Raw genomic sequence first — 27,721 nt, 5'->3', positions numbered from 1 at the left:
TGTTAAAAAGCTAGTTTGACCGTGCTCGAGTTTCAATCTCTGCTACTAAAACTTGAATATCTACAGTAGAATTTGTTACATGTTTACGAGACACGAAATAGAAGAAAATTACCTCAGGTTTCGATGGATCATCGCTCTGCAAGTTCATGAGTTAGTTATTGCCAAATGTTGCGCTCCTCATAATATCAATTCCAATTCCATCAAGAACCATACCTTAGCATATTAAATTAATGCATTAAGTAAAACTGTACCTAATAATACTGTGTGTTTGTTTTTGCTTTAGAAATATTCTTAACACGAAGTGAAATAACTGATATTTACAACTGACTATCATGCACCGGCAGTAGCTAATGGAGAATGAATCGGAACTGGGTTACTCACTGTCGTTTTGTTTGATGCATGGGAGGTAAGAAACGCATAACAAGCCTCACATAATTTTGGAATGCAAATAATATTGTCGGCTTTGTGTAGTCAGTCTGAGACAATTTGTCTCTATTGTGTTCCGGTGTCCTGTTATCAAATTTTTCACTGTTCGATTGTATTAATCTAACGATAAAACCTACATGGAGAGGATTTATATACCTGAATAACGAGTATACATTTGTTCTGCGCGAATGATCCAAAATCTTCGATTCATTTCACACTGGAGCTTCTGCAAATTTTGCATACGTGTTTTTTTGTTTTACTCTATTATTTACACGTGTATTCCTCGATGCTTTTTGTGCAGACTTCACACTTTACCTGGCAACACCACTGAAATTTACAATTACAGCGTTCCTTCACGATAATCTTCTTTGTGTTATAACCTCTACCGCAACATAGTATGGAGCATCCATCCAGCCCAGAGGAAGTCTTATTACACACACGACCATGTGTTCCTATGATATGAAACATGAAAGGATACATTATACAGATCATTACCAAAGTTCAAAATGTACTATGGCCGAATGGCAGCTATACAATAGGAATTCTATATTGAAATTGCTTACCTTGCCACATGAGCTGTCGATTGACCCGACACCAATCTGGACTCTCGTCGAGATAGATGAGATCTAAAGCAGATGGTATTTTGTATCGTGGATCCTTTACCTGCAATCGACCACGTTTGTTTACTTTAACCTGCGTTGCTTCATCGTACTTTTCCCTCAAAAAGTCGCCTTTTAAGAAAAAAATAACGTTACTGTTAATGGTGTCGTTTCACTGATAAATATGAGTAAATCAGTATGTACAGGAATAGTGAAGAGAGGATATGATTTTTACGATATTTTAGTGTGGACTGACGAATATGAAAGACGGGACATAAAAATTCCGGGATAGATATACGATGTCATTTAATCTCTATGTTTTCGTTCGCATATTGGTTTTATATCATTCATAAACTAATAGTCACTAATAATAACTAATAGTCAATATCACTAATAGTGTTCCCTTCGGTCGGATTAGCAAAGGAATAAACATGATTTTGCTTGCATTTCTTAACGTTAAATGCACAGTTGATGATATGCAGGTATAAATTTAAGACATGTAAAGATTTTATTTAAAGTTTAAACAAGCATACGTTATTCCTTAAATCTATCGTAACTATGTAAGATTCTCTACAATCATACAACAAGTTTCTAAATATTATTATTATCGGGAGTAAAATTTTTATTCTGTGAATTTGAAGAACCATCTTCTTTATCTTCATCTTGATGAGAATCTGACTGCAGTCTCCAATCCTGGTCTTGCACATCATGCATCATGTGCACTATATTTTTGGTAACGCTGAGTGTGATTCAATATTCATAAGACAAAAGTTACCCTTAAAAATGTTGTAACGCTTCATGATTATTTTTATACAACTTGTTTTACAAAGGGGCAAATTTACAAAATCTAATATTTTCCGCACACAAAACGAATGCAGAAATGTAAAATAGCTTTTAATAAAAAACCGTTTGTTGTTTGTGACACAACCAACATTGTTAAAAAATCAATTCAAAACCTGTATAAATTATCTTTCTGAAACAGTGCCACTCATTGAAATTGCAGTTCTTCTTAAAATTGAAAAGATTATTGTTCCAACTTATTTTTTTTGTTTTAAATCTCATGGACTAGAAAACATTTTTTTCATTTTAAAATTTTATTTGTACGACACTACGGGGATTCGAAACCTCAGCCTTGGTTACTTCAATATTTATGCATCTACTTTAATAAAAAAAAATGCTTCAAGGATGGTGAAAAAAAATCAGTGCTATCCCGATCTGCGTTCACTGTGGAATGGTGTCCGAAAAAGTCGTTTGCTTTAAGTATCTAAAATTTACTTTTATTAATATTACATTATTTCAATACAACGTTTACTACATCTTAACATAAAAAAAAAACACCTATAATAATTGACTGCAACTTACCTATTTCTCTGATCGAAGTTAGCTGCTGCCAACAGGTGATCAAACTACACGAACCCGACACTCCATGGCATTTGCAGATGATGCGTGATTTTTTAATAACGGCCTAGGTAATAATAGACAATAAAACAACATTACAACATTCTACAATTTTAAGTCAATCGTCAATCCCCACAACGATCACACCGCATCAATAGGGTAAGGTTAATGTTATCTTCTTCTTTTTCTAATCCTTTTCAATATATATAACATTTTTTTGGGCACAAGAAAATAGTGAACAACCAAATTTGTAATCATGTTGCCGGCTCCATTCTACTTGTGGGATTGTAATAAATCGTATTAGTTTAGTGCTACGCTCCACGGGCCCTCTAGTTGAATAACCAACGTATCCTTTCACACTCACTCACTCACTCACACCCCTTCCAAACCGTCAACTGTGTAGCCAATATAAAGGAAGTCCATTTGTGTTTTGCTTACCCTACGACCAGCTTCATTATTATGCAAATTCATCAGGGCTCGTGCCTTGGCTGACGCACTAAACTGTACGCCGTTGAGCGTTTTCTCGGGTTTTCGGAATATCTTTTTCAATTTATCATAAATGTTGACGTTTTTCAGGTTGAATACCTCGGAGTTGGTGATTTCCTTGTTAATCCGTTCCTAATCATAATCACAAAAGATGGGAAGAAAAGAGGAAAACAAACCATGAGAAATGCATGAGATCTTTAAACACCACCCGGACCCGGTTGGCCCTGGCACACCACAACTGCACAGAGGAGTGGAATGAACGACGGTGCTATCGCTCAACACGGGCTGTGGCCAAAAACCTCTAAAGCATCATCGGAGTGTGGGAAGTTAACTCTGCTTTATTGCGAGATAAGCAAACTCTTAGCACCTATATATGCTTTTACCTGTAGGTCGCTGATTTCCTTCGGATTAAGATTCGAGTTGGCGATCTCTTTCGCTATTTTGTCCTGCAGCTTTTCTAGGTCCTCCGGTCGAAGAATCGTGTCCGTCTCGTTCAGCATTACGCCCGCTTTGGTTGTATCGTTTAGTGCGCCCAACAGACGTTCGATTATTTTTGGATACTTGGCCGGAATGGATACCAGGCCACGTGTGCCGCGTTTTTTTTCCTTCTCACGAATGTCGATGAAAGTTTGCGTAAATCTATCGCGCGTAATGATTCAGAATTTGATAAGGGAAAACAAGAAAGCAAACCATTAGCATCAAACAATACAGCTACTCGGGCGAAAAAAAAAACTGGAACGTCCACAAAATGACAGATGAATTGCAATTTGTAATGCTACTGTACGCCTCACTAGACGAAAAGTAGCAAGACAAAAGTTCGCGTTTAAAAACTACGCCACTTACGGTGAAAAACGCCCTAAATGTGCACTGAAGCGTAATAGAAATGAATGTAATTCTTTTTGTTGTTGTTAGCGAATAAATCAGAGCCGATTATGTGTAACTTGACAAATCTCGACGATAAATACACCCAATTTTTATTTTACGGCAAGTACGCGCTAGTAGGCATCGTGTTTTGCCAACAATGCATGTTGTGACTTTACCAGTGAAGAAAAACAATGTTTTCAGTCAAATATGTAACTAAACGTGGTTATATCAAGTATAAAATAATAATGTTCATAATGATGATTTAATGCGAACTCGTGAGTGAATCAAATTCTATTCGCAACATTTAGTAGTACTACACTCTTATGATGTCATATGAGCTTTCATAGCTAATACATTTATGAAAGTTGATATAAGAGAAGTAGCCCCTTAAATCCGACTGAATGTGCAAAGTGCTGAACAGATTCGATGCGGCACAGATTACCCTAGCCCTTAAAAGAGTTCCCTGTTGACCAGCTGCCAAAAATTGACCTTAATCGCCCACAATTAGCAACAACTCATCCCAGTCGTTGTACGAGGTGGTCACGAGCATGAAAAAATCACCCAGAGCGGTGTTTAGAAACACGTTTCACAAGATCAAACCTCCCGTACACTATCATTATGACAAGCATATGTAAATCCCTGCCAAAAAGATAATACAGGCACATATGCACACACGCTGCTGTTCTCGACGTCGAGTGTCATCGTGTGTTTTTGAAATATGGTGCGTCATAAGCATAAACCAAACTGGGTGTTCCTCGATTCCAGAACTTTTGCAGGCCTACAGCAAGGGTGTTACAAAATAACGACTAAACGTGCAACTCTTGCATGAGAATATTACATGCATAATAACCACTCTCGTCGAGTTCGCACTGCCCCAGTGCCAAGAACAGATCCGTGCGATTTGTACATTTAGCTTGTACTCACTTGTAGCCGTATTCCATATCATCACCACATCCGCCCCAGGTCCAGTCTTCGTTCAGCTTAGAGGGTCGGCTGCTTCGGGAACATCCACAGGAAGCCAGTTGGCCATCACGGCAAGCCCGTGCAATAAAGCTAGACGCTGCTGCCGCGGCCATTGCGTACACGAACGCCATCTCTGGAGATCCTAAAAATGGAATATTAGAAGGATGGATAATGGTTACCGTTTTCACTTGTCATCCACGTTTTGTAAACCACATTGCTTTAACAGTCAGTTTTGAATACGTTGCATAATTGCAAACCAGGTTGCATAAGAAGTTGTGATTATTTATTTTATACATTATCTCGTCGAATAAAATCGATCGATGAGTCGTGTATTCTTATTATTTTTAGCCTCTCAAAGAGAACTTAATAACTTTTTTTTACAATCACAAATAACAAAAGACGAAACAGCCTGTTTTAGCAACTTGATGAATATCATTCTAAACCAATATCAAATCCAATTTCTCATAAAACAATGCACATATACGCTATACAAAACAAAGATCGTTTCTTTGTTACTAATTTTTCATTTCCGAACTTCTAATCCAAAAAAGGAATAATACGAATATAATTTGCTCGGATCCGCGTTAGAATGGGATTTGTTTGGGAAAGTAGACCAAAAATATAAAGGAAACCATTCTATGTCGAGCATTACCGACCTAGCAGGTCGTCAAGTCTAAAAGAGCAAGAACGGCTGAATGTGCTGTTTGACTGCATAATATCGGCGTACAGTATATAATGTTTGTTCATTTCACCGTTGTTTGCTGGATGTCATATAAATTAATTAAATTTACAGATCATTAAACCGTACATTAAACAGCTAATACGTTATCGTTGGTCGTCCTTTCTGATCCTTTTCCGCTAACACCCTACAAGGTTGCTCATTTTAGGTCTTATTCAAACCCCATATGTTTTCCCCGGGTTTAAAAATTGCTGATAACATTTAGCATTCCATTTCATAGGTCATTGGCTTTATTGCCCTCCTTAAATATAGTTGCAAACCTAGATATCATTCAATAAAAAACCTATGCAACAGAAAACAGCAGAATGTTGTGTTTCTGCTGTGTTGTGTTAATATAACAAATTCACCTGATCACAAATTTCTCACGATCATTACTCCTATTTATGACTGCGCAGTGTGTAATATCCATCACATTGTTATGAGCACATCATTTTGTTTTGGATTTCAACACATTTATCATAAATTTTGTTGTCATCGTTGGGTGCTAATCAAATGTTTAGGCTCTTTTTGATTTATGAAAACATGCAACACTAAACTCGGTACTGACATAAATCTGATTAACACTAAACTCGAGCAGGCACGAACAAGCGGTGCTACTGAAATTCCAATCAAATTCGAAAGAAATAAGGGTAGTTCTTTCGTCCTTGTTCCCTACAGCATAACTTCACGAACCGCTCCAAAAACGATGAATTTCGTAGGCGAACCCAAGCAAGCCAACTGTTATTGTAATATTTGTGAGTAAATCTTTTGTAAACGTAATGAAGTTCATCTCATTTTCGTAACGAACGGGAGCCGTTTTCCGGTTGGATGGTTGGCTGCTTGGAGTGATATGCCATGGTCCGGATTTTCTTTCCTTTACATTGTTTGTTTCTACCGCAGCCCCAAGGTTTTGCCTTTTGCCTGCAGTCGCATCATTCTTTTGCTTTTCCACAATGGTATCCTTGTACGAGAACACACCAGATTGTGGCCAGGCAGGGGTGGAATTAGAGGAATGAAACCGTCCGTGGTGGCCGAAGTGCGGTCTTCCAAGGAATTCATTAAATTTGCATTATTCTATGAAATACCAATGTTGCTACTTTATTAGCCGTACTTTGTGTATGGGCGTCTCAATTTTGGCATATGCCATAATGTTAGCCACATATTGAAGTAAATAAGTAAAACAAAACACGTTATATGCTTCTCGATACGAGAGCAGTACATTGTTGAAGTATGTTTACTGTTGCAAAACAAACCACAATTGAAACATTCTCAAATACTTAGATACACATTAGAAACTCCACAACTTCTACGTTTGCCATCGTGGTGGCAAAACGTTACATGTTTTTCTCTCATTTTTATGTAGAATTTAAAACTCATTTCCATCCAACTAAACAATGAACTTTTTTAGTACAAAAAATCGAGCACAGGGCTTTATTGCACAACCAAAAACCTTTTCATACCCTGCTCTCGGGGGGGTTCTCTGTTTCTCGTGTCTTATTAATTGAATATTATAGTATCTAACCCAGACCTCATTAAAATTTGTAATGAATCTCGGAACCAAGAACAAGTCTGGGTCTAGTGCAAAGCCGCAGAAGATTACGAGAGAAAAAAAAAACAACCATCAGGAAAACAGGTGGTTGGGTTAAGCATGAGCTAACAAAAGACGAACTTTCTTCATCGTTCCACAAGTAAATTTAAATATACAAAACCAGCGGCATCTGTATCGGCGGCCTTATCTAAGGGTAGACGAAGCTAATAGGGGCGTTTCCCTTCTTCTGCACTGAAGATGAAATATCATCAAAAAATGAAGAAAAAATCTTTGTAAAATCCCGCACAATTACCAGAAGCCTGTACACTTCAATATCGTTTGAATCACAACGAATCACATGCTGCTTCCCTTTATAGTTTGGAAACGGTCACTGAATGCTCATGACAACGTGATTTCGGTACTAATTGACCACCTGTTGCAATGACTCGAACGTATCGTATGTACTCTTTGCGTACATCTTACATCTGAAGGATACGATGCACTGCTTTCTATCGTTTGTACACTTTAGATGTAAACGAAACAACGAGGAATGTGATCAGGGAACAGTTAGTGAAATGTACGTGAAACATTTTTACGTATGTGATTCACTGCGAACAAAAAGTTTTTTTTTTACATTAAAACGTCTATTTCATACACACACATACACACACACACACCAAGCGGATAAAACGCTAGTGCAGCTTAAAACGTCACATCAGTTATGCATGTACCCTTTTCACCCCGTATCATTTTCAATCACAAAACACTAACAATGGCTCTGTGCCTACCACACGCATGTACAACACGGCACATGGGGCACAGCAGAATCATTTTTACTGTGTTATCAATTGCTTACAACATCGAAGGGTGTCTCAAATTTTGCACTGCTAGTCCGTTACCTAGAACATCCAGGCCTATGTCCGTGGTCATGGACAGGCAACAATAGGCGGCAATGCATTGCAACTTTAGACCCTGGTCACGCCATTTCATGCGTAGAAAATTGGAAATTGGTTACGGACTTGTTCTAGAAACGAACAAATGAGACACCGGGTGTCCCATGTTCATATTTTTCCGGGGTAGTTTTCTTCTAGTAATGTAGCGTAACATCCATGTAGGTTCGTCGTATTTAGTGGTAACTTTGGTGTTGTTTTTTTTTTTTCTTTCATGGCTGGTCGTGGACCACCAGCAATCGTCGGTATATGTTTGGTTCTTTTGTACACGCGCTTAGATAGCCATTGCCTCTACGAATTATTTTAATTTATAGCCAGACCATGTGGCATGTAATGTTAAAGACAATAAAGTACTACAAATATTACCTGATGCAACAATACATAACAATTCATACGAGTTTCGTTGTAAACGGATAGCGCTTAACTTTCATGAAAAAATGAATTGATGCAAAGTGTCTATGCCATTTAGAAGTGGGCTTCATTTAAGCTAATTTAATATAAACGTTTCAAGTTCTGATGCTTACACTGATGTTTCGTTAGTTAATCGTATGATTCGGAGACTCCTATGAGTTTAGATTCCAACTTGGTCCGAATACTGACTCCACTGTGCTTTTTTCACTGATAACACAAATTAAGGATGAAAATGCAAACATACATGAATCTTAGCCAATAGATATGGAAACAAATAGGGACCGTCATTCTAGTTGCACCCATTTTCAAATACCTTGTACCGTGCTTCATACCTGCTTAGGATAAGCATATCTTACAGTTGTTCTTTATCATCCTTTTAGAAATTAATCGATGACATAAATTTCAACAGCTGTGCTATTTGCTTTTCATTTTCATCAAACCCATGCTAATCCATATTCAATCAGACTGAAACACTCCTACGTATGTGTTCTATAGGAATCTATGGTTTCCTTTTGCTGTCGGATTGCACGCTTTGTGTAAACGCTAATGTTACCTCATCCGTGGTAGGTTTTGTTTCAATTAGTTTCCTTTCCATTGCGTTTTTGTTGCACACGAACAGTTATTGTGTAACCAACCAGAAATCGATTGACGAAGCTTAAATGTTATGCTGTTGTTTGTGACTCACCTATATTTGATATGGGTCCAAAAACGGTATCATCATTCACGATGCTGCAATTCCACCTTCGGTTCCGGAACTGATGTTTGCATTCCTTTAACGATAGCGGAAAACGGTTAAGGCACGGTTAGTGTACTGAACACGATAGCAACAAGCACATCTACAATCTAAGCTCTACACTGCTGCATTTTAAGCCAACCACTTTCACAGCAGTTTCGTCATCTTTTGTTGCCCCTTTAGAACACACACACGCACACTAACACAGAGTCGTGGACAGTAAAGGATCACCATTCCTTTTTCATCGAATACCCAGCTCAAATGCTCACCTGTATGGCTGCCCGAGCTCCACGGCTGATTGCTGGCATAATGGTCGTGTGCTGAGCGCACAGTTTCTGTTGTCCGCCACTTAGCGCGCTGAGCGTGTAGCATAGATCCGGATTCAAATCCACAATATCTTTCTCATTGCCATCCGCTGATAAAGTCCGATTGCGGTAATTGTGACTTCTATTGTTGTTGTTTTCACCGGATCCTTCATTCGTGAGCTGGTCCATTGTGCCGGCTAACGACTCCAATGAACCTGCGACCGCCATTATCCGACTCTCGTACCGTCCATCCCGGCCAATCTGGCCATGCAGTCGTCCGGTAGAAGCGTACAGTTGTTGTTTGCTGGCTGCCTGCTGTAGTATCCCACTATTCTCATTGCGCCGCACACGAGAGGATGATGAAGACCTCTTCCGGCTTCCGGTAGAGCGTCCTGGCTTGGTGGGCCGCGCGCCACCCATCTCTTGTCGGTACGCGTCACTACTGCTAGTACGCTCGATATCATCCATTTGCAGTACCGTAGCGTCGTCGTTCAATATTACCGTTTTTGGCTGTTCTTTTGACCCATTGAGTTTGATGGTTTGCTTCCCTCCACGACGCTTTCCATTTTTATGTTGTTTCTTTTTCCCCTCGCGTTTCGCTGCGGTCGGTTTAGCTGATGACGATGACGTTCCGTTTAACTTCGGTCCATTCATGTTCCACCGCTGCGCTTCGATCTCGACCGATCCAGCACGGTTTGGAAATCCTTCTCCTATATTCGTAGTACTACTCGTTTTCACATGTGGAGTTGTAAGAACCGTTTGATTGTTTCTAGCTTTGCCTAGTACGCCAACCTCCGGGATAGGCCCGGTCTTGCCGCTACCAGATGTCATTGATTTATGTCCAAACTTTCTAACAACATTTTTTTCCCTCGTTTCACGCATTCGGGAAAACGGTGGACCATTCTCGACCTGCGATATAGTCGTCATCTTATCGCTGTCGGTAGCAGCAGCACGATTGGCAGATTCGTTCAAGTTGTTCTCCTTATCGGTGACAGCTTCACTTGTTTGATCGTTTTGCAAAAATACTTGCGGCACTATAGTGATTTTTTCCGTCTTGAACGCATGCAGGCCCTCCTCTTTTTTGTCCGACATTATGTCGTGCGAGTCCGGGAATGCTTTCTTTGGCACATTGATCGAGGAGGAGATCAGGGGGCGGACCAACGATCGATTGTTTGTGGCATTTGTTTCCCCTTTCGTTGTTTGGCCGCGCAACGACGATGCAAAGTTTCGATATTCCTTCACGTCCTTTGAAGAAGATCCAGCTGCTGCCATCGATAAATGATGCGGTGAAACTGTTGCCGGCGTAGTGGTTGCTGTCGTCTGTACGGTTCTTTCGGTTCCGTTTTTCTGCAGAGAGGGAAATACTACAAATTTGCTTTGGAAGTTTTTATCGGATTGAGTCAGATTTTGTAACATCAAAATATGCCGCTTCAGATCGTCGATATTGGTGGACGAACCATGGAATACGGATGAAGTTTTCTCCTTTTCGTTCGTGGACGTTTTCAGTGCTAGTGGAATGATGTACTTGCGCTCTTTTTTACCATTTCCTCCGCCTCCATCATCGTCCGATATCATATGATCTCCAGAACCTAGCACACTCGGTATGGGAGGTTTGTTCCTCATGGACAATATGGGTCGAGCTCCGAGCTCACCGTCATTGCCGTTGCTTTTCTCAAAGTGGTTCACAAACGACGGGGCTATAGTGGTGAGGAAGGTTATTGAAACGTTACCACTGCTGAACGCACTCTCGGCGCTAAAGACTGGTGGCGCAGCAGGTGGTGAGTTAGTGCTGCCGGCAGTGCCTAACCTACCAACCGCCCCTTTGGGTGCGAACGTATCTTTCCTTGTGTTTTTATTATCAGCATTACCGTCGATCGGTCGAATGAAGTGATCGAAGTTATGTACGGATTTAAGCTTGTTCCGTATGTCTGTCAGATTCAACAGCACGCTATTGTTGGATAACACCTCCTGTTCCGTTCGGAATACAATAAAAGGAGATTTGATTCCCAGGGATCTGAAAAAAAACAGTAGATAAAGCCACATTTTAATTGAAATGAAATTATGCACATAATAGTACAAGTTTCCCCCCGTTAGCTGGATAAAAGCAGAAATAAGAAAGAAATAGAATCTTTAAAACTTCCAGTATCAATTTTATCGAGTTGTACAATATATGTTTTTAGCTGTACTTGTGTGCAAGCAATATAAAAAAACACTACATCTAACGATCTCTTGCCGAACCAAAAACATTTTCTCATAAACAGCTGCAAGATTTTGATACGAAGATCGAATTCTTTATCGGCACAACTTCCTCAACAGGTCTATGCCTGCCATTTATGATTTTCTTTTGCTTTTTATTTACTCGTTGCCGGATAGTAAGTCATATGGATATGGAGGATTGGTCCGGATGGGTTATTGGACCGGTCCTGTTCCGGCCGGCACCGCTACCAACTCCTCCCTATGATATATTCAAAGATCGGCTCTCTCTTTTCTTGGTCTGCTCACGATAGAACACGTCGTCGTGACATAGCCCGGACAATAATTATTCGCCAGGACACTCGGTCCCTGACTGCAGCTTCCCATCCATGAAGACTCCCGATTTCCGACAGGTTTTGCTTCACCTGACCCAGCCAACGAGCTCGTTGTGCCCCCCCTTTTCCACACCCCATGCTCGAACACACCAACAAAGATGGTCCGGAGAATGCGTCGCTGAAACACGGCCAGAGCGTTTACCTCCTTCGTTCGGATGGTCCAAGACTCGTAGACACGTGTCCAAGACTCGTGAGCGAATCAATGTCGAATCAATCAAAAATCGACTTGGTTTCCACGATTAAACCATAATCTATTGCTGCGGTCCAAAACAAGATCTGCTTGCTTAATAACGTGATTGCGAAGCTATTAAATTACTTAATAGAAATATAAGCACAACATAAAACATAACCTCATAAAATATTTCTTTTTACATTGTATTCAAACCAAAAAGATTATTTAAATACTCCTATTAGAAAATAGCTAACATTTTCAGATCCTTCCGCAAACAATGTACGTTGTAGTAAGTGATAATAACTTATTTCATTGACTTACAACGAACTCACTGGAGTATCTTAGCTTTGTGTTAACCCTTTGTCATAATTACACTAATTTTGTCTTCTGGACAACATTATTGAGGATTCAGTTATTATAATATTGTTTATCTCGGAGGATATATTCTGTCGTTATTGCCACTCTTGTGATGTTGTGTGTACTTTTAATTCCTTTCACTCTAAATGCGCATATATTATTCAATATTGTTCTGTTGTTGGGCATTTGTTAATAGTGCAGCGTACAATTTGATGGAACCCCTTTTTTGTAATTTAAAGGCTCGCCGCATCGCCGTATGCGTAGAACCTATTCCACCATAGGGATGTACGGATTCATCATCAACCCGTTGCAGAACGCATTGTATCACGATTTTACCATACAAACTTACGGGAGCGCTTGAGAAAAAGCAGTCGACCCGTGAAAAGGTTTTCGTGCGAAGCTGATTTAAATCCACCCGGAATATCGTCATCACGCCAGCTGTTGCCAGGGTTGCTTTCAGAAGCCTTTTGTCTGTATCAAGCCAAAGAAAGCGGATTACCGATATCATATTGCCGAATGAAACTGATGGCTGTAACAATCCACTCTTTCCTGCCGTACCGAAAATATTACTGCGCCTCGGCACTCTGGGTCTCTCAACTAGGGGAAGAAGTCAACAATGTAGGGATTGTACGTGGCTACATTCGCAAACTAACAACGCTGCTTGCCGCAGCACTTTTCCAGAGAGGTAAGCTAATCCTTAATAGCAGATAATTATTGGCGTTATTTGAGTTTTGTTGTTTTGTTTGAAAACCGTTGCGCATTGTTTTGCAAAGCGACTCGGCTTTTTATCGATCGCACGCACTATTGTTGATTAATTGTAATGAATTTGAAACGACTTAACAAAATAAACGATTGTAAATGCATTCAACCCTAACTTAACGCAGTATCTTAAGGCGTAGAGAACGTTTATGTTTGGTGTTGTCGTCGGAAAGAAGAACCTTCGTTCAAGCCGTTGATATTCCACACGGTGGAGCAAATTAACTTCATTTATCGTGTGCGAGCCGTTGCATACACCCAATTTATATCACTTTCTTCATTCGTCTTATTGTTGCGCTTAGAGACAGAAAAGATCAGGAAGCGCACTTCTAACACCTCTGCACTTTTTAAGCCAAATCATCAAGGGAACTCGTAAAGTTGAAAATGCATGTGTAATCGTCACCACATCCTCCTATGGATATTGTCCATGATTCACAAAAATTTTATAAATCGTCTTTAAATGAACTTAAAGTGGCTAATAAACTAAAGCAGTAAAGAGTGGTACAAATGAACCACAAATCAAATGAAATGAACCCAACAAAATATGGTAATACAAATGAAACGAATTGAACAGAAAAAATGCGCAAAAATTTTCAAAGCATTATCTAATGTTATAATGTGAACATAGGTATATTGTATTATTTCACATATGCAGTATAAATGTATATGTATGTTATAAGTTAATGTCTTGCACAACTGGTTCGAACAACATCATGATAGTAATATCTTTGATTGTAAATACAAATTTTCGTATCTTGATCATGGAATTAATTTAAATTATTATCTGTCAAATGTGAATTTTCAATTTTCTTGCGAATTGGATTTGCTGAAGATTAGATGGTGTGTTACTGTAAAGGATGCAAACCTTTTTAATATTGAATTAATATATCTCTTTACTTGTCAACAATATACAAAGCATTGCACAAAAAAATCGTTTTTTGGACTGCATGTGGATATATGAATATCTATAGTAGTATATAGGAGTATATTGGTATATTAATATCTCCAACTATAATTGCTCATAAATTTACAGATCAATGATTTTCGGAAAAATATTATAGCTTTTTGTTTAGCATTTATATTTTGCTTCGTAGTCGATACCTCCTGGCGATTCTTGGGAACAGTAGCATTACTTTGAAAATCATACGTGTTTAAGCAAACAATTGTATTGCAATCAGTATATAAAATATTTTGAAATTTCTTTTCTAAGCGGTTAGTCCAAACAATTAAACAATAAACAATTCTGGCCGTTCTAATGTTTCATTGCGTCTAGCTGAATAGTACGGATAGTTTACAAAACAATTCAACAAACAAACAGGTATTCAGTCACAACTTGTACTGCTTTAACATAGTTTCTGTAAACAGTGCCACATACTTGAACACATATTGGAGGGTAGTTAACAATGGAGCCGACTTAAAACCCGCCTCCGGGTGAAAACTTTTGAAAATCATAAACCAAATCTGTACTGTTTCACTTACATCCAAGTCGGAATTCCTTGTCCTAGTGCAACACCCAACACACTGGTGCTACTGGCCGTGCCGAGGATGAATGTAGCAATCCAGAGTAAAGTAATCCAACTGTGGCTACTGTCAATGCCAGCGGCCATCATAGCCGTTTTTTTGGTTGATGGTTTTCCTGTTTTACACATTTTGCTTTGCACAGATATTTGACACTAGTTTCTTGATCACACTAAAGCCATTTGCGTAGCTGCTCCGAATACACGAAATACGACTACAAATACACTTACACGAGTTTGGATGCGTTAAATAAACAAACAAATCTGTTTCGAATTTTCACGGTTTCACTTTCTAGGCACGTCTCTGTACACAAACACAACGCATAAGCTAAAGTATCACACGAAACTATTGATTTTATTTTTATTCAATGCTGATTTGGTTTCTGGCATCACTACTTCCGATGCTAACACATTTCACCCTCGGGTGTACGAAAGATCATTCGCGATGTTTGTGTAAAGGAACAGCGGTTTTGAGTCGGAACAGCTGAAATATCATAACCATGGACGATGATCTTTGCCTAGTACACATCGTTGAGAACTTTCACCTTTCATCTACAGTACACAGCATTCGTTTACATTTCTATGCTAGCAATGTTTTGTAAAATTATTTATATTATTTTACGTTCACTTCAACACGCACAAGATTTTATTATTTATATGCGATATGACGCTCCCCGAATACACAAAACTTACACAACGCATAGTAGAACACACACGGTGTGGGACATTATATACAGATTGAAATGCATCACTTGGAGTCCACTACGAGTTACGAAGCAACTTCACAATGAACGATATCAACAATAACACCTAGTCCAAATAGAATTATATCTTTCCAAGCGCTGCGTAATGCTACCGCGCGGTAGAGGTAAAAAGTATAGGTTTCACCAGTAACTTCTTTTCATACGGTTGCTAACTTTGTGATGTTTTTGTGTATCGCGTTTGCTGGATGGGGCTTCACGATCGTAGTTTTAATAAACGATTTGCTTTAGTTTGGCGGGTTTACGTGTGGAGGGTACATTTTTTTCTTTATTGTTGTATTTTATTCACACCGTTCACTTTTATCCGTTTCCGTGGCAACCAATTGCCAATCCTCAGAATGGCACTGCATTTATTCCACTTCTTCGTTTCACGAGTTTAAGCTCCCGCATAAGCGCAAATGTGAAGCGTGTTCCTGGCTCGCTGTAACACTGGTTGAGCAGTTTCTGTTCGTTCTGTTGTGAGTTATATCGCGTCATCATCACATTACGCCAATACACGTTTAATTAATTTCTTTGTTATTTAGCTCTTGTCGAAGCCCGACGGACGAACCGATCTAGTGTGAGGAGTCTAAAGCTTGCTGTTTACAACTCAGCACGGAACACGGCAGTACCGACAGATCTCAACATGACTGAATTTACTACTCTGAGCGAGCACAGCATCTCTAGCTGACTATGCAGCTCCAGCATAGCATAAAACATTCATATTTCAGCCAAGCTGAGAGGAAAACTCTCCCAACATGTACATGCATGCTCTTGCGAACCAACGGGTGCATCTGCTCACTCTTGCGGACACAAAGCAGAGCCGATGTGGCAGATATCCCGTTCTACACAGGGCGCGTCAGCTCAGTTGCATTTCAACATTAGCTGGTGTTTTTGCATTGAAACATAATTTTGTCTTGTTGAAATCATTGTATTGTAAATGTTTGATAAACAAAACCAAATATTTTCATACGAAAAATGTTATATTTTTGCTTTGCAATTGCGATATTGTTACACACAAATTCTTTTCGCAAAGCGTAATATTCAATCAGGGTAAATGAGCACACGTTGTTCATTTGCAATAAAAACAACTCATTCCATACCAGCTTGAAAGAAAAAAAACTCACAACGCAGTCCTACGGGTCGTGTGACGATCTCATCTCGAATGTTGCATTCCGGTTTGTTTGTACGCAAAAAAATGTTGCATGTCCATTCATGTTGATGCTAGGTGGGCGGAGCTATGCTCTCAATGTTTCTCTACCAAAATTTAATCAGAGAGATTACACATTTGCAGGGGTTTTGAGCGAGCATAATGATATGCCGGTACTGTTCGATTCTATTTAAATTTTAATCCGCATGGCTAATGTACAAAAATCATCTATCCTTTCCAATGCAATTCCGCAGTTTAGAAGTTACATAAGCGATGCGTATGTCCATAGTTAAGTAACATATTTGAACAGTATGCACCCATACTAAGTAGAACCCCTGCAAGCGAACCAATTTTTTTTTCTTTTATTTTTTAAGTAATTGAGTTAGTTGGCTGTAAGTGATTGAAACCATTTAGCGGGCAAGTTATTGAATCATTTCATTGTTATTGGGCGGACAAAAATTACCCATATTGACTGACCACATACATTTACCAGTAGCAATACTAGAGTTTGACTCGACACAATTAAAGGAAACCGTACCCTTCGAATAAAGAAAATGTGTACAGGATCCGTTGTCGAACTTGTCGTATCCTCCTGAATAGACGTCGATAAAGACCAAACAGAATAAATAAACAGGAAACTGCATCAAAGCTATAATGTGCATTTGCAGCCGCATAGTATGTAGCGGCATTTCTGCTTTGAACTCTCGGTGTGTCCATGTGCCCTTCGCTACGCATACCTAACACCGTTGCCTGGACGAAAGAGCCAGCATAACCTACGCCAGGACAGGTCAACGAGTCGTCTATACGCTGAAGCATACTCTCATGAGCATAAAATCAAATAGCATCCAACCTTATAGGCCTTTCTCCCTATCATCACTGTTCCTTCTATCGTCGTCCATTAGCGGTTCTGCATGCATTTAACAGTTTTTCATCGTTTCGCTTCGTATCTCACCGCGTTTGCTGTTACACGCCATAGATATTATTGAATGTGCTTGTAATATTATTGTTAATGCTTAAATTGCTGTACTAACACTAACTATGTACAATTTGCACCACACTTGCCAAACCGTTATGACGTTCCAGGTGATTTTATTTACAGAAATTATTTGCTAACATTTTGTTTTGTTTGTTATCAATACATTATTAATAGCAATCGAAAAAAAACACTCTGTTTTTTTTCTGTTCACTTATTGCTACTGTACACCAAATGTTCAGTATGCTGACGATGGTGTTTGGCTGCGTTACTCTTATTTCGTTTTTTCTCATTTTTTGTTATTTTGCTTAGTCTGGGTATTTCACTCTCCTTTTGGTGTCGATCTTCTTCATCTTGGCTCTGATCGCCGCTGTCGGTAAAGAATAAAGTTAAAGCGATGACCATCAAACACAAACGAGCAGCACACGTACGATTCAAAGTACAAAACGGGACGAAGAAGTTGAAATAAACGAAACAGGTTCGCCTCTCTGGAGCCCGCGGAAATGTCCGAGCAAGGAAAAGCCGGCAAAGTGGAAGAAACAAAATGTGGAATTCTCTGCGGCTGGCTGACTGCGGCTTGGACTGGATGGTCGGTGTAAGCTAGTTGAAAGAAACATGAAACAGACATCCTCTTTCTAACACATACAAGCTCCCATGCAACGGATGAAGAAAGCATAGCCGCCAAACGCAAGGCAATAATAGCCAATGCCACAATAGAGTAGAAAGCCGAATTCTCGAATATCTAATGCTGAAAATAATGGGTATCAAAATAAAGATTCTCTGCCACAAGCACATATTGCTCCTCAACAAGCATCAGGAGCAGGTATTATATCAATGCTCATCAAAGCACATGACTCAACCTTGCCGAGATGCGAGAGAAGCTATGGCAATGGCGGCATCATTGACGGCAAACACACCGCTAAGAAAGAATGAAAAGAAAAAAAAACTCGTCAGACCTGTAAACACATTACCGTAAAAATGATTAATGAACCACCAATTTGGTGGTAACTAAGAAAGTAACCCCACTACGCCACATAAACGTAAACAAAACAAATGTAGTTGTTATCAGACTTAGTTTACGAAAATTTAGTTAAGGTAGAGCTCATGCACACCAAACCTAAACAAGAGAACAAATTTTTCATAATGAGACTGCATTCTGCGCATTATTCATTTTGTTTTTGTACAGTAAAAGTTTTTGCTTTTTTGTGGCGCTTAGCGCATTATGCACCAATGAATATTTCTTTATATACGAAAAGCATAGGCAAAGTTAGTTGTTGTTCTTCAAACTTTATTCGATTTGATCAAATAATTTAAGTAGCGAAATAAGTAGGGAGTAAATTGTCATAAAATTAAATTATAATTCACCATTTGAAATTATTCACAACACTATTTGAATGAAAAATACTTTGCTGAAGATTTTGAATTGAAGATTTAGTCATATGTGAGCTTAAAAACGTTCTAGTCTGTCAAAAGTGTGTATAAAAATATCTTTCCAGCAGCCTCAAATTCCGTAGAACAATTGAACGCCAAAAAGGTTGAATTTGTATTTTTTAATTTAATGTCAATTTTTGTATAATGTAAACTAAATCTGTATTATAAAAAATATAACCGCTATGAAATACGAACCCTTAAAGTCGTCCGTTTGTAATCAAATAACAACAGAGTGTAATATTTATACCTTGTTCTTCAATAAATACGGATAACCTTTCTTTATTTACTTGCACAACATACATACACTAATTTGAACTTAATCATCAGATGGTAATCTGATTTGTACTATTTTGCGCATAGCGTCCGTTTAATTTAACCGAATTATAGTCGCATGATCATGCTGATACAACTAAAATTCCTCAATCGAACAGCATTGTTTCTTGCTCAGCAGCTTGTTTCATACCTTTTTCAACTTAAAATATGTCGCTACAAAGATTTTTATTTGAGCCAAAAAAGACAGTACACAACTAATGAAAATTTAAGATTCATTAGCCTTCTCATGCCTAAGGAAACTGGCAAGGAAATGTCCGGCAATTTATTTGAATTGATGTTAGCGAATTTTAAGATAATGTTATTATTAACTTCAAGTAACACTGTTCTACAAGAAAAAAATATAAGAAAAAGAAAAGGAATAGTTGTAAGAAGAATACAAGAAAATGCTATTTGATTTATTTACTATAATTTTTAGGTGCGGTCGGGTGGTGCATTGGTGACGGATACGGTCTTCACACGACAGGTCTGACGTAAAGTCTCATCTGGACCGTTTCTTCCATAGTTATGTTAGTTATTCCGTAATATTGAAAAAAATGATAATAATTATGAAGGGGCGTCATCGCTTATGGGCTGAGTTTTCTCTAGGAATCTCCTCCTTGTCTTTTGCTTTATCCCGGACCTGGTTGGTTGAAAAAAAATACATATCGAATGAATATTGCTTAATAAATTGTCATGGAGTAACAGGGTACAATGTTAACTATGAAGCATCTTAAAACGTAAAAAAGTTCCAAGACTTTGTTTTAAAATCAACATCAATCATGAATTAAGTTTTTATAGGGCAGCGTAGCGTAACATAAACGAAACCATTTGAGCAGGAATTTCTATTCCCTGGTAGAACTTGTAAGGCTCTATGCCATCTTGTGTGCAACGTTCGATAGCACATTTCAAAAGGCCTATTATTTGTGAAATAACCAAAAGATTATAAAGTAAGTGCCTGTTTACAGGGTTTTTCAAGGATGCTTCGGATAATTAATTATCTTGATTCAAAATCAAACGGATTTCCATAATGCATCACCCAAATTTGGGTGATGCGACTTGTTAATAATACAGCAGATCGTCGATTGGACAACTGCGGACCGACCACATGCCGGTTAATCGATTTTCTCGGATAACAGGTCCTTCAGCTTCGTACGTGCAATAACTGAAGACGAAGAAGACAGGTCAACGCAATAAACATTAATATATATTTAATATTAGAAGTTTTTGTTTTTTTTTTTGGTGTTGGTTTGGAGAAGTTGGTGTTTGTTAACAATATGGAATATTTTCCTGGGAGTTTAACATGATAAACTCTATATAGAAAACTCTCAAGCTATTCTCAGGCCAACCGGTTAAACGGTCATCAAAATCAAAACTATTCCAACTATACTATATATTTTTGATGAAACATATATTTATTTAACTTTGCTAAATTTATTAAGAATATTCCTTTGCATAAATGTTTACTACATCTTTAGACAAATTATAATAAAAATTTCGTGCTTCATGGAAGTAAAATCTTTAAGCAGTAAAGCCTTACTTCCCTTAAATCACCGTTTAAAACCACCACTGCAACGAGAACCAAAAAATAAAAACATTTTTTCATTTTTCTTTTGTTTTGCTTCATGACTACGTTCAGCCCATAGTGGCATGTCAAATTTTTGCCCAGGGTAGCTTTAAACCCTATAGGGGGGGACTACAAAAAGTTTTGGCAAACCCTATAGGGTTTGAAGCTTTATTTTATTATTTATTAAAAGCATTACTGCTTAAAGATTTTACTCCCGTGAAGCATGAAATTTTTATTATAATTTGTCTAAATATGTAGTAAACATTTATGCAAGGGAATATTCCCATTAAATTTAGCAAAGTAAAATAAAATATGTTTCAACAAAGTTTTTTTCATTAAAGATATTAAAATAAATATTAAAAAATTGTTATGTTGTTAACTATATGATAACCATCCTGAAATCATTAATATATTAGAAGTTAATCGCTGATAGTTTTATGTTTTTTTAAATATTTCCTCAATTTTTCATAATTTTCATAACCACCATTGTTTTTAACTATTACAGCCACGGAAACAAAAATCAAAACATACCTCATAACATTTTAATTTTTACCTTTGCATGACCAACTCAACTCATGAGCCCATAGTGCAATAAATATGTCCAGGGTAGCTTCAAACCCTATAGGGGGGACTACAAAAATCTTTTACCACCTATCGATCAAAAAATCACGATTTTAATTTTTGCTGTCAAAAAATCCACCATTGCGTATCCTTTAGTTAAGGAAGGATCTTCCATTAATTCCAGTTTTTAATCAAACTAGAGCGCACAATCGACGGCAAATGTTTTAAAAAATACATTTACAAGTTACTTAAGCTAATACAGCATAATGTTTGGATGTTCAATGTTGTTAAATTGTTATTTTATATATTTGCTAAATACCACAACAATTGGTGCATGTAAAACCGAAAAGCACCAATTTTTGTATTATTTTAAAGTTGCTAGTTTGGGCTGTCATAAATAATACATAATAATATCATACATGAACTTTGTCCAAAACTGACGAAACCCTCTTAACCGTGTTCTAGAGGAAGATGCTCGGAAGAATCTTTGGCCCCATATGTGGAAGGAGGAGGAGTCGCTACAATGACGAGTTCTAAGAGCTGTACGGCGAACTTACTGTCGTACAGCGTATTAGACTCGCCAGGCTCCGGTGGCCTGGTCACGTCAGGCGAATGATACCGGACGACCCAGCCGTAAAGTCCTTTTAGGTCGTCCATATAGACAGAGGAGGCGTGGTAGGCCCAGCCCAAAAATTGGCAGATGAAGGCACTCAACCGTGAGCGGTTTAGAGGACTCCTGCAGCAGACCCAGACAGCTAAGCGGTTGTAGCGCGGGATAAGTAAGTAAGTAATATCATACTCAGTGGTGGATCTAACGGTAGGCGGAGTAGGCGACCGCCTAGGGCCTCGCCGTATAGGAGGCCCCTGGAAAAGCAGTTTAGAAGGAAAAAGTGTATGAATTATGCCAGAAATGGGCACAACAAGTAACCACAATGGTAATTATTGTTCCAGTTTGCAGCAGCAAGTAATCTGGCTGTTGGAAGTACAAAATTTGCGCGTCGGTATATCCACAAAGCCACGTGGGTATCCCCGCATGGAGTCACCAACAATCAGATCGACCACGTGTTGATAAGCCGCTGAAGACAATCGAGCCTGTTAAATTTCGAGGTGCCAACATCGATTCCGATCACTACTTGGTTGGCCTAGTAATACGTTGCAGAATTGCTCACCCCCGCGCCAATGGAGGTGAAATAAACACGCAGGCTCGACTCAACACGGACTCAGACTAGTACGAATGACAATGACCAACGTCTCATGCCAGTAATGGGAATTATTCTCAAGGTTGGGATCGGAACGTGTAAATTTACACGATACCGGGATCGGATAGGATCGAATGATCCCTGATCTCTGGATGAAGGTGGGGTGGGGGTGGGGGGGGTGGAGAGGGGAGTATTTCCATGCAACGATGATCCCGGATCGCTAGGGATCACAATCCCCATACAAGGGATCACTTTTTCCATATAACGATGATCTCGGATCGATAGGGATCACAATCCCCATACAAGGGATCACTACTTCCATGCAACGATGATCCCGGATCGCTAGGGATCACAATCCCCTTACAAGGGATCACTATTTCCAAGCAATGATGATCCACTATGACACTATTCAACAGTGATCCCGGATCATTCGATCACATATTATAGGATTGGATCAGATTTTTCAAGCCTGGATCGGATCGGATCAACCGATCCACCTCCAACTTCTCATCACTACTCAGGACCCTTTGCTACCATCATGGCTCTGCGTCAAGGAGATGGTCTAGTTTGTCTACTCTTCAACCTAGCGCTAGAGAGGGACATCCGCGACTCGGAGGTGGAAGCTTCGGGACCATCTTCTATAAGACATCTTCTGCCATAGAAGTAATGGTGAAATACTAATATGATACAACCTGAAATCTTCACCACGGCTCTCACAGCGTAAGTACCTACGTCCCGTGAGGGGTGCTGTGGGGTTTCAGGATCAAGAGTGTGAGGATAAGAAAACACTCTCTCTAGTGGCCGCATCAATTCGCCGTCGAGGTAAATTGCTATCAAATGGTATAATATAAAAGTTCTGTTCTCGTTCTTTCTACAGCTGATCCGTGCAATCATACGAATACAAAAATATCTGTCACACTCCTCTTTACTCTTACGCACTTCCACTTCCGTGCGCAAACCCATCGATCCATTCACACATGCAGAAAAGAGTAGTAATGCACACGATCTCCTACAAGACAAAACAGTTCGGAAGAGGTGTCAGAGAAGAACACAGAGAAAGGTAGAGCAATGTAGAACATACAAAGATAAGGAAGAGTAGAATAAGACAGGCATAGCAAAAAGTGTGTGTGAGAGTGTGTGTAGGATACCTTTTTGTGCTCTCTCCCAAAGGAAGGGGTTTTGGTTCACTTGGGGAAGTTTGCAATCGAGGGGAAAATCAATCTAATCGGCCCAAGCTTCGAAGCGTGTTACCATCTCGTGTGAGTGCAAGCAAGACGGAAATAGCGGTTAGGGCTCTTTTATGTTTCGTATGGCGTCTGGTCTAAATGTTATGTTTGGGATACAAGTGATGCGTGATGCGGACGATACCTTTCATTCAGATATCTTCTTTTCACTTTACGAAGCACATTGTTAATTGATATATTTACGATTGTTTCTATTAGAGTAAGTTTTTTCCTAAGTTAATGTTTTGACGTATTTTTGGGAAAATTTAAATTTGACAAGTAAAAAAATTATTCAATTTTTTTTTACAATATTACACGATCTGTCAAAATTTTGAAATTCACGTATCTCCAATTCCTGTAAATCGAGTGTCGCGTAACTCAGGAAATGACTGTATAGGCAGTCCCCGAGATACGCTATTATAGTGGACCGCTATAACGTGGGAAAAATCCGCGTAAGTCGAATCCGGGAGTATGACAGAGTAAGTTATTTTAGACCAATTTCACACTTTTTTACTTAGATTTTATACTATAAACTAACTCAGCTGTCAAATTTCCAAAAAAAGCGTATCTCCGAATTCGCGCATAAAAGGTACCGCGTATCTCGGGGACTGCCTGTATACGATATACCGCAGGAATTGTCACATGGGTAGAAACTGTTCGATGTTGCCTGGTTTTTCGAATATTACCACGGATAATCGAAACGGAATGAAAATAATGAACGATGCAAATGAACGTTTTCGAAGCGAATGAAGGGAAAAGGCACGAAGGGTACCACATCATACTGGGTGAAACTTTAAAAATACCTCACCAAAATTTTATTTCTCTGCATGCTATAGATTTTTTGTATTTACCGTATTGATCAGGAAATTTATTAGTACGTAAATATTCTCAATTTGAACAATACTTTTATAATAAAATAAATAATTTCAACAATGTTTTCCTTTTTTTTCTGAAAAATTATTTCGAAATATCCAATAATCAACGGTAACGTTTGATTACCATGGCGCTGAAATCGAAATCGGAATTAAGATTAAAATTCCAGGAAAATCCACATAAGTTCATCTCCTTTCCACATCACACAATGCTTTTACATTATACAATCGGTCCAAAGATATGAAAGCATCATGGTTATTTTTGTTCTACGCTATATTCATTTGTCACCCCAATTGAATCACAGTTTGTGATGTATTTTTTTGCTATTGAACACTAACATGTTCACTTTAAGATATTTAGAGTTTTATCTATCCATTTAGCAATCACTTTTCACGATAGCACGTTTAAATGATGTTTCTATGATTATTAATTGAAATAATTTGCTACGATATTTGCCCACAGTGCGTTGCATCGCAGGTGTATTAATGCCTACACGAACACACTCTCATACTCATGCCGAGATCTCGTTCGGTTCATTCAAGTTCGGCCTTCATTCATTCCCATTTTCATTTTTCATTCATTTTTTGTACCGAGCGGACATGCTGAACGTGGTGCTCTGACAAATCTGTTAATTTGAACTCGTGCTTACCGTGCTGTTTACCTATTGCGCGATTTCGCGGTTGAAAAGTTAAAATTCTTACCCCTCCCGTGTAAGGTAGAACGGTGCAATCAGGAATAGTACGTAATACGGCTGCACTACCTAACGATCGCGGAATATTGCTACAATTCGAAATCATTACGCACGTTTGCAACGCATGGATAGATACCTTGTATTGGTGTCTGATTACGTACCAGGCGGTACCGTAATATTGTTGTTAAAGTAAGCCCAGAAAGTGTGTGCAACTCAGTGCTAACATCGACCATTGGTGCTTGCAGCGACTTAATTGTACAGCGCGTATTTGGCAATCTAATCTGTGCGCTATTGTATGTCTAGTAGCGTGTGTGTGCTGCGTGTTTGTGTGTGTGTTTATGTGAGTTTGTGCGGTTTCGTCGTGCTTACGGCAACAATTACGTCGGGTCCGCGTGGGATCGTTGCTTATTGTACAGCATAGTTTGTCTTATCTGCGTTGGGCGTTGTGAAAAATAGAGGAAACGGCAATGCCATCAAGACCGGACTTTGCTGCTGAGATCAGCAAAGATAGAATGTGGTGAGAATCGAACACGAAGCACACACAATAGCTGTTCCAATCCGACGAGACCGCTAAACCGCGCGTGACTTTTGATAAAAACAAACTTTATGTGTGCAATGGTGTATTGAATAAAAACGCGAGACAAAACGTATTTCGTGCGTGAAATTTCTCTTATTGCAAATTCTCAGTTAAGAGTTGTGATTTAGCCGCACAAATACGTTGAGAGTGTCAATGGAGGAAGCTAGCTTTATGCTGACGGAAATTCCGGGCGGTTTCATATCGCACCGACCGCACACGATCGCCGGTGGGCATCATCATCGGTTCGCGCCCTATCCGGTTGTTTTGCATCAGCCACATCTGCAACAATCGGCGAACTCGCCAACGATATACACCATTCCATCGCATCATCTGTCGCACCATCATGCCCACTCACATCACGCACATGCCGGACACCATGCAGCTCACCATCATCACCATCATCACGCGGCGATCCGGTCGGCAAACCGTCCCAAAAGTCCGATCACTCCACCCACGCAGGCCATCGAGGAAGAAGGCACACACATCGGACATCTATACCCAGAAATATTGGCAATGATCTTCGCTAAGCTAAGCGTCAGGGATCGTGGCCGTGCGGCACAAGTGTGCACCGTTTGGCGTGATGCTGCGTACGCAAAAAGCTGCTGGCGGGGCGTTGAAGCCAGTTTGCATCTTCGGCGGCCTTCGCCGACACTGTTCGGCTCGTTGGTCAAACGAGGCATCAAACGCGTCCAGGTGTTATCGGTGCGCCGCGCTCTGAAGGACATTGTGACCGGCGTACCGAACTTAGAGTCACTTAATCTGAGCGGCTGCTACAATATCACGGACATGGCTATAGGGCACGCGTTTGCTGCCGACTTCCCTAACCTAAAAGTGCTCAATCTATCACTTTGCAAGCAGGTGACCGATTCGAGCCTTGGACGCATCACACAACATTTGAAAAATATAGAAGTGCTAGAGCTTGGAGGGTGCAGCAACATCACCAACACGGGTCTGTTGCTGATTTCGTGGGGTCTGAAGAAGTTGCGTCGTCTCAATTTGCGCTCCTGTTGGCATATTTCGGACCACGGTATCGGTCATCTTGCCGGGCTTAGCAAAGAAACCGCGGACGGAACTCCTGCCCTCGAGTACCTGGGATTACAGGACTGTCAGCGGCTCTCGGACGAAGCGCTACGACACATTGCCCAAGGTCTCAGCTCGCTGCTATCGATCAATCTGAGTTTCTGCGTTTCCGTCACCGACAGTGGTTTGAAGCATCTGGCGCGTATGTCGCGCCTAGAGGAGCTGAATTTGCGCGCATGTGATAACATATCGGACATCGGTATGGCGTACCTGACGGAAGGCTGCAGCTCGATCTCAACGTTGGATGTTAGCTTCTGTGATAAGGTGGCCGACCAGGCCATGGTGCACATTTCGCAAGGTCTATTCCAGCTGCGCTCTCTAAGCCTCAGTGCGTGTCAAATCACCGATGAAGGTCTTTCTCGCATTGCCAAATCGCTTCACGATCTAGAGACGCTTAACATTGGCCAGTGTAGTCGCATTACCGATCGTGGGTTAGAAATTGTGGCCGCCGAACTGGTCAACTTACGTGCCATCGATCTTTATGGTTGCACCCGGTTAACACCGAATGCGCTGCAAAAAATTAATCAACTACCGCGACTGTCGAAGGTTAATCGAGGCCTGTGGCATGTCCGGTGA

General features: G+C 39.7%; 2 protein-coding genes across 2 annotated transcripts; one reads left to right on the top strand and one right to left on the bottom strand.

The window, feature by feature from the left end:
- Positions 1-690: 690 nt before the first annotated feature.
- On the bottom strand, positions 691-14,915 carry LOC128715820 (protein Wnt-5). The gene is made up of 9 exons (XM_053810738.1): positions 14,734-14,915; positions 9,346-11,395; positions 9,029-9,113; positions 4,698-4,878; positions 3,293-3,548; positions 2,862-3,041; positions 2,388-2,490; positions 990-1,157; positions 691-878 (listed from the first exon to the last, which is right to left on the bottom strand). The coding sequence occupies exons 1-9, from the start codon at positions 14,901-14,903 to the stop codon at positions 691-693; spliced, it is 3,381 nt and encodes a 1,126-aa protein (XP_053666713.1). The 5' UTR covers positions 14,904-14,915.
- Positions 14,916-26,218: 11,303 nt separating this feature from the next.
- LOC128715821 (F-box/LRR-repeat protein 14) lies at positions 26,219-27,721 on the top strand. The gene has a single exon (XM_053810739.1). It carries the CDS (start codon positions 26,219-26,221, stop codon positions 27,719-27,721), a length of 1,503 nt encoding a protein of 500 aa, XP_053666714.1.

The sequence above is a fragment of the Anopheles marshallii genome, chromosome 3 (genome assembly GCF_943734725.1).
Source record: "Anopheles marshallii chromosome 3, idAnoMarsDA_429_01, whole genome shotgun sequence".
Lineage (NCBI taxonomy): Eukaryota > Metazoa > Arthropoda > Insecta > Diptera > Culicidae > Anopheles > Anopheles marshallii.
Note: the sequence above shows the minus strand (reverse complement) of the source record. Positions and strands in the feature narration are given on the sequence as shown.